This window comes from Furipterus horrens, unplaced genomic scaffold, assembly GCF_987537825.1.
Source record: "Furipterus horrens unplaced genomic scaffold, mFurHor1.1.pri manual_scaffold_6, whole genome shotgun sequence".
In the NCBI taxonomy this organism is placed as follows: domain Eukaryota; kingdom Metazoa; phylum Chordata; class Mammalia; order Chiroptera; family Furipteridae; genus Furipterus; species Furipterus horrens.
In genome coordinates this window covers 77,713,128-77,721,123 of record NW_028327176.1, presented here as the reverse complement: position 1 = coordinate 77,721,123, position 7,996 = coordinate 77,713,128, and the positions used below count along the sequence as shown (strand labels likewise).

At 54.1% G+C, this 7,996-nt stretch overlaps 1 protein-coding gene across 1 annotated transcript; it reads left to right on the top strand.

Annotated features, from left to right (window-relative positions):
- Positions 1-4,006: 4,006 nt before the first annotated feature.
- POU3F3 (POU class 3 homeobox 3) lies at positions 4,007-7,016 on the top strand. Its single transcript, XM_090280365.1, has one exon. It carries the CDS (start codon positions 4,007-4,009, stop codon positions 5,486-5,488), a length of 1,482 nt encoding a protein of 493 aa, XP_090136491.1. The 3' UTR covers positions 5,489-7,016.
- The last annotated feature ends 980 nt before the right edge of the window (positions 7,017-7,996 follow it).

Sequence of the window (7,996 nt, the reverse complement as noted above, 5' to 3'; positions counted from 1 at the left end):
ACTAGTCTATTATTTTCACCAAAATATATGAAAATGTATGCAAATGAAAATCAGCACTAACTGTTCTCCCCTTGTTATATACTTTGGATTTTTTTCCAGACAAAACAATCACACTCGGAAAGGGAGGGAGTTGGTGGGGTGGAGCTGGTGGGGGAGGCTAGGGTGCGACTGGAGAACTAAGTAGGAAGAAAGGGCGGGGGGACTAAGGGGACAAATCTCGGAACAGAAGTGCATTTCTGTTATCGAGGAGCACTGCGTTTTGGGGGCTTCCCATTTACACACACACACCCGCATTGAAAAGAAAGTGGATATGTTTGCAGAGGCGCTATCACGTTTCATCAGGCCACCTGAGACTGCTTTTGAAAGCGTGTACTGTGAAATTCATAGCAGTAATTTAGACAAAATCCTCACTGTATATTAATGAAAGACGGCCCCATGGCAATGTTCCTATCCTCCCCATTCAGTGTAAACAAAACCACGAGACTCGCTCAGTTTTTGAGCCAGATCCAAGGAAAATCGACAGGAAAGGAAAACACGGGGTGCTGGCACTGACAACGTTTGCACCTGGAGATCTCAGATTTAGTCAATGAAATCTGTGTTCCATCTTTTATATATACATATACGCATACATAAACATAAAAAGGAACCTTAGGAGGACACAAAAGGAAAAAAAACAATGCTGTCTGCGGTTTGGTTACCGCTGCTTTTTAAATCTATACCTTAGCAATAATGTCTTTGCTAAAACCTACCTACGATGGTATCTCTCCCTGGGCAACCAAGAGCTGAACAAGGTCCTACATAAATTCTACGCGTCTACTGTTAATCTGAAAATTACGCAAAGGCTGCGTGGCTGCGGCTTCGCTCTCCGGATTTAACTGAGTTCACCTAACTAAACTCAGCAGAGGAATTATTCTCCAGGAAGGGAGGACAGTTTCGTTCACAATTTAATCGGAGCTCTCAACGGCTCCGCATCCATATCCAGGGCCGCGGCTTGGGCGCCCGCCGCAGAAGCAAGCTCCGGCCGCGGTTGCAGTGCTGGTGCACCGCAGCTGTGGTGCGGTTGCACGCACACGCACACGTACACTCATTAGGAACGGTGTATTTATTTGAATGTCCGAGTTGGGTTAGTTCATTTGAAATCCCTGAGGAGGGTTCAATTTGCCCTTGTTTTCATTGCCACTTTCTCTTTTTCCTGGGTTTGCTGAGGTTCCTCTGTGCAGTGTTTCCGCTCGGCCGAGTCCCCCACCCCCGCTTCTCCCGCCTACCGCTCGCATTCCCCCGCCCATACCCCTTAACTCTTTCAACCCTGCTGAGGCTGGGAAAGCGTTTGTCGTCGCCAGCCCCATCTACTACGCAAACCCTTTGGAGGCAAAAAAGAAAGAAAAGCACCACCGTGCCTAAGAATAACCAGCAAGCAAACCCCACCACTCATAACCACACTGAAAATACACACACACACACACACACACACACACAGTAAGCACACGTAGTAAGCGGTGGAGAGCTCGGCGAGTGTGGATCCCTGTTCTTTAGGCCGGCTCCTGCTGCGACGGGAATTCCTAAAGGCGCTGGGATGGAATACACATATGAAGTATTTATGGGGCAAGGTCGGCCTGCTTTTCAAACACATCGCCGGGCTCTGCAGACTGGCACCCTCCAAACTCACAAGGGAACACAAGATACTTGCCTGGCCGGGAGGAGGGAGGGAGGAGCGGGGAGGAGGATAGGAGAGGGAGCGAGGCAAGGGAGGGGGGCGAGCGCAGCCGCCGCAGCTAGAGGTCCGTCTCGCACGCGCGGGCACTGTGCTGGCCCCGGGCTGAAGGTTTCCCAGATCTGGGCATTGGAGAACTTAAACAAAGGGGACCGCCGCCGGCGCAAAGCGGCTGAGGAAAGTTGCGGTGGCGGATTTCCAAGAAGCGTGGCCATGACCCGAGCTCTTGGCGCTGCGAGCTCTCCTTCCCCAACCCCAACGAGACAGACATGGGGGCCGGCTGGTGAAGGAAAAAGGAAACTTTGAAACCACTGGGGTCACATCTGTCTATAGGTATTAGCTTGAAAGGTGCATCTTTGCCGCACGCGTAATAAATCCCTGGGATGGGAAGGGGCGGGAGGGCTGCAACACAACGCAATCCTAGGTAGAGTGGGTCGGTTGCTGTATTTCACGATTTGTTTTCCTTCTAATTTTACCCTCCTTCTGTCTTCCCTCTTTTTTTTTTTTTTTTTTCTTCTCTTTCCTTTCCTCCTCCTTCCCTCCCAGGCCTCCAGCGAACGCCTAGAGCCGCGGAGGCTACGCCTAGGACTCGGCCGGACACTAAGAGTTAAGATGCGGCGGAAGGGGTGGCGGGGGAGGGGTGGGGAGGAGAAAGTGGAGAGGGGGAGGGAGCTTGAGGGACGACAGATTTCCCGCATCTACGATGCTCTGCCTAAATTAAAAAGCAACCAATCGGAACGGCCGGAAGGGGGGCCTCGCGTCCTGAGCCAGTCATTCCGGGCCTGCCAATCACCCAGCAGGTAGCCAATCAGCGGAGGTCCTGGAGCTCGACTTCCTTGTATTTGGGAAAGTGTGGTGGTGGGTGCGCGCTCGCAGCGGAGGGTAAACATTCGACAGTCCCAGCTCTGAGAGGGAGGGACCGAGAGCGAACTGTCAGATTGGAGCGCGAGCGGGCGGGCCAGACAGGGAGAGGGGAAGAGAGAGAGAGAGAAAGAGAGAAAGAGAAAGAGAGAGAGAGAGAGAGAGAGAGAGAGAGAGAGAGAGAAAGTGAGAGAGAAAGAGAGAGCGCAAACCAGGGCGCAGAAAGAGCTCCCACCGCAACTCCGCTTCTGCACGGCCCGCGTCAGCGCCCTCCGTGCACCTTCTAGCCGCGCAACGTGCCCACTGGAGTTGGTTGTGTACCAAGGATCCCCTGTATGCACACACACCCCTCCACTTCCACCAATGCACTCTTCCTCCTCCTCCTCCTCCTCCTACAGACAACTGCTGGGAAAAAAATAAAACACCAACCCCAACCTTCAGCAACAAGGTAACAGAGCCATTCGACCTCATTTTTCTCCTGTTCATTTTTTTCCTTGTTATATTTGTTTCCTCATTTCTGCCCAAAAGGAAAGATGTCGCATCAGACAGTGACTGTTGCGAGGAGAATGAAAGAGGACTCTTGTTTCAGAGGCAACCAAGAGTTCCGGCAATAGCAACTTCAGAGAAATGCAGCATCGCAAGAAGTTTTCCTAGGACAGAACAAAACTTGAAAACGAGAGGACCAGACGGGGAGTGCAGGAGCTTGCCTCTTGTCTCCGCACACACCAGCAGCCAGAATCACCACGCCTTCAAGGACTAAAAAAGTTTTACTACTCCAAGAGATAAGGAGTGAAATGTGTTCCTGAGGAGAGAGGAGAGCCGCCAAGAAAAGGAGCAGGCCGGCTGTTGGTCATCCATAATTTGGTTCAGGAAGAAAGAAACGTCTGCTTTCTTTGTTGTCTCCCGTGAAATCGCCGCTTAGCAGGTGGATCGAGCCCCGTGTCCAGGCAGAGTCCGCTTTCACCCGGACAAGAGGAGGAGTGGGAGCTGGGCGCTCCGACTTAGAACCTGAGCGCAGGCCCGCGCCCCGCCCGGCGAGCCCCGCTGGAGCAAGCCGAACGCGCCGGGGCTGGGGGGCGGCCAAGACCCCCCCTGAAGGGGGAGGCCACGGAGTGCGCCCGGAGAAGCTAGCCCTACTCCCCAGAGCGCTGCTCCTGCTACTGCAGCTGACCGAGGCCGGCCGGCGACCCCCGCGCCCTGCCGAGCGGCCTTGCAGCTCCGGCCGGGGGCCTCGGCGGCGGCGGCGGCGGGGGTGGGGGCGGCGGCGGAGGCGGCGGCGGCGGCGGCGGCGGCGGCGGCGGCGAGGCCGACCCGGGGCGGGGGCGGGGGAGGATTGGGGGGGAGAGGGCGGGAAGCGGGGTGGGGGGCGCGGCGGCCGCGGCTGCTGCTGCGGCGGCGGTGGTGGCGGCGGTGGGGTGGCGGGAGAGGAGCGGCATGGCCACAGCGGCTTCTAACCCCTACCTGCCGGGGAACAGCCTGCTGGCGGCCGGCTCCATTGTACACACGGACGCGGCGGGGGCCGGCGGCGGTGGGGGTGGTGGAGGCGGCGGCGGCGGCGCGGGGGGCGGCGGGGGCGGCCTGCAGCCCGGCAGTGCAGCTGTGACCTCCGGCGCCTACCGAGGGGACCCGTCCTCCGTCAAGATGGTCCAGAGCGACTTCATGCAGGGGGCCATGGCCGCCAGCAACGGCGGCCATATGCTCAGCCACGCGCACCAGTGGGTCACGGCCCTGCCCCACGCCGCTGCCGCAGCAGCAGCCGCCGCAGCCGCCGCGGTGGAAGCGAGTTCGCCGTGGTCCGGCAGCGCCGTGGGCATGGCCGGCAGCCCCCAGCAGCCGCCACCGCCGCCGCAGGGCCCCGACGTGAAGGGCGGCGCCGGGCGCGACGACCTGCACGCGGGCACCGCGCTGCACCACCGCGGGCCGCCGCACCTCGGGCCCCCGCCGCCGCCGCCACCGCACCAGGGCCACCCCGGGGGCTGGGGGGCCGCCGCCGCAGCAGCAGCCGCTGCCGCCGCCGCCGCCGCAGCGCACCTCCCGTCCATGGCGGGGAGCCAGCAGCCACCGCCGCAGGGCCTGCTGTACTCACAGCCCGGGGGCTTCACGGTGAACGGCATGCTGAGCGCGCCCCCCGGGCCCGGCGGCGGCGGAGGAGGCGGCAGCGGCGCGGGCGGTGGGGCGCAGAGCCTGGTGCACCCGGGGCTAGTGCGCGGAGACACGCCCGAACTGGCGGAACACCACCATCACCACCACCACCACCCGCATCCGCCGCACCCGCACCACGCACAGGGCCCACCACACCATAGCGGTGGCGGCGCAGGGCCCGGACTCAACAGCCACGACCCGCACTCGGACGAGGACACACCGACGTCGGACGACCTGGAGCAGTTCGCCAAGCAGTTCAAGCAGCGGCGCATCAAGCTGGGCTTCACACAGGCCGACGTGGGGCTGGCGCTGGGCACGCTGTACGGCAACGTGTTCTCGCAGACCACCATCTGCCGCTTCGAGGCCCTGCAGCTGAGCTTCAAGAACATGTGCAAGCTCAAGCCTCTTCTGAACAAGTGGCTGGAGGAGGCGGACTCGAGCACTGGCAGCCCCACCAGCATCGACAAGATCGCAGCGCAGGGCCGCAAGCGCAAGAAGCGAACCTCCATCGAGGTGAGCGTCAAGGGCGCGCTGGAGAGTCACTTCCTCAAGTGCCCCAAGCCCTCCGCACAGGAGATCACCAACCTGGCCGACAGCCTGCAGCTCGAGAAGGAGGTGGTTCGAGTTTGGTTCTGCAACCGGCGCCAAAAGGAGAAGCGCATGACGCCGCCCGGAATCCAACAGCAGACGCCCGACGACGTCTACTCGCAAGTGGGCGCTGTGAGCGCCGACACGCCGCCACCGCACCACGGACTGCAGACAAGCGTGCAGTGAGGGCCAGGGGTGCAGCGACACAAGGGCCCGCTGCTGCCTTTGCTGCCGCAGTCATCACAGCTGCCGCTAACGCCGCGCCTACCCCGCACCGCACTGGGACTGCCCCGGGCCCTGGCCGGCCCGCTGCCCTCCCCTCCGCCCAAAGACAGGCTTGCCCAACCTTGGAGAAAAAAAAGAGAGACGGACCGATGAGACGTTTTTTGAAGCCCAGGGAAGGAGGGGCTAAACAAACAAAAAAGCATAATAAATACCCAGACGGTTTTACATACATATACAGCAAAGAAAACCAGAAGAGAGATGGAGGGCGATGATGAGATCTCGTTTATACTGTGGTGGTGTTTCATTTTTAGTTCTTGTTTTTGTTTTTAAAGAAGGGTGAAGATGCCTAGCGCACCAAAACTGCCCTCGTGGAGTTTTGCCCACCCTGAGGAGTCCCACATGGCGGCGACGGTGGACAGCACCTAACACCTGCCTGCCCTCTCCTCTTAAAAAAAAAAAAAAGAAAGAAAGAAAAGAAAAGCACCTCTTTCTCCCACCCCACCCCCCCTCCCTCCAAAGGGCTGCCTAAAGTGACCCACCAATACCTTGTTTCCTGGGAGCGATCTGAAAGAAAGCAGAGGCACCGGGTTTAATCAGGGATGACTCTGCTCTGGGTTCTTCGTGGCCAAATTAAAGTCATTTGGGGACAAATAAACTGTAATGGGAAGGAGAAAAAAGAACAGTCTTCAGCAAAAATAATATTTACAGCTTCTGAAATTAACAAACTGAAGAGCAAAGCCAAAATAAAAAGAATATGTTTCCTCCAAATAACCTCGGAAATAAAAGCATCACGAAAGAGCAGAGGGATGAGCGAAGGCGAAGGGGACATCCGTCTCACTCATCCGTCAAGGAGTGGGAGAGCCCCACAGAGCAGGGGCGCAGGATGGCAGACTGGGCGTGGAGCGAGGCCTGGCCAACAACCCCGGATGCAATGGCTGCCACTCGGGTGGACGATGCCTAAAAGTTCCACCGCTAATATTTTTTTTATTAATATTTTTATTTTTTATTTCTGGACGACTCAGATAAAGGGATTTGGAAAGATTGAGCACCAGCCGCTGCCCTTCTTGGACTTCGCTCCTCAATCCGTTGCCAACTTTGATTTGAATGGGTGCTGTGGATGTGATTATATAATACTGCCATTTCCAAGCAGTGTTTTTGGTAGGTTTTAATAAACAGACTTTTCAAAAGACGGCAATATAGAATTGTTAGATCCGTTGTTGATCTAAAAATATTTGCTTTATATTTTCATTAAATGACTTCTTTTAATATTTTATTCAGAATACTTATGAACTGCTGCAAAACGGTAATTTATTTTTCCCCAGATCTTGTATTACGTGTTTTTTTCAGACGAGCACAAATCAAAATGAAATGAAATATGGACAGTTGTTAGGTAATAAGGGTATCTTTTGATGTGATCATTTGATTGTAATTTAATTTGAGTAGTGATTCCGTAAGAGCTGATCAAGAAAATAAATTTGTTAGAATGAAATAGTCTGTGTCTGATGCATAAACACTGTGTGGGAAAAAAACAGTTCTTTAGAAAATATTTTTTTACTAATACATATCCTTAAGTGATAGTGCTGAGGAAGTAAAGTAGAGTTTACTGTATCTAAGGTAGATTTGGAAATCTAGAGTAAAGGACAGACATGACAGAAACTGCTAGTACTTTAATTTTAACTTAGTAGTCACTCCTTGGTAAACTGTAAATTTCACAATATTTTTCTTCCCCTTAATTTCAATTGGTGTTTTTAGGGGAGATTGTCTAAGTACTAGTCCTTTCCTTGGAGATACTTGGGTCCCTTTCACCTTTATTAGAAGATTAGACTTTGTCACTAGTAAAAATGTGCCAACTGATTATTAATGGTTAATACAGAGCCCCCTTCCCAAAGCATAGCCTCTTTTTCCTCTCCTCCCCCACCATATTGCTATATCTCTTTCCTCTTTTTCTGAGGACTAATAGTTGTGAAGACTAGCTTACAAGTCTATAACATTTTATATTAGTTACTTTCCACTGATAACTATGTAATTAAGTTTAAATTATTAAGCCATTTTGGGGTTTGTTTGGTTTGTTTTCTGTAATGAAAAAGTATAGTTCTAAAATCCTGACTATGGTCCACACTGCATTACCCTCAGTGTTATTACCAGCTCAGACATAAGTTTCTACATTTCCGTGTTTTGGTCTTTCCCCAGTGTGATTCTATAACTCCTTAACTGGCCCTGGCAGTTGGGGGAGGGGGCTAGCTTTTTGGATCACTCCTTAGAGTGGTCACATTTATCGCATTAATGTAGCAATATTTACAATGTGGGGGGGGATGAAAGTGTGTGCCTCAGGTTGTGTGTACTAAAGACGTTAAGGGCTCTGCTTAGTTGAGTCCTTTCATATTGGACTTGAAAAAAGTATTGGGGGGGGGATAAAGCAGTGATTTTATAGAATAATTTTCCCCTAATCTCATTTAGCTGTCACTCACT

Coding starts and splice junctions, on each gene's coding strand:
- POU3F3 (XM_090280365.1), top strand. CDS start 4,007: ATGGCCACAGCGGCTTCTAACCCCTACCTGCCGGGGAACAGCCTGCTG.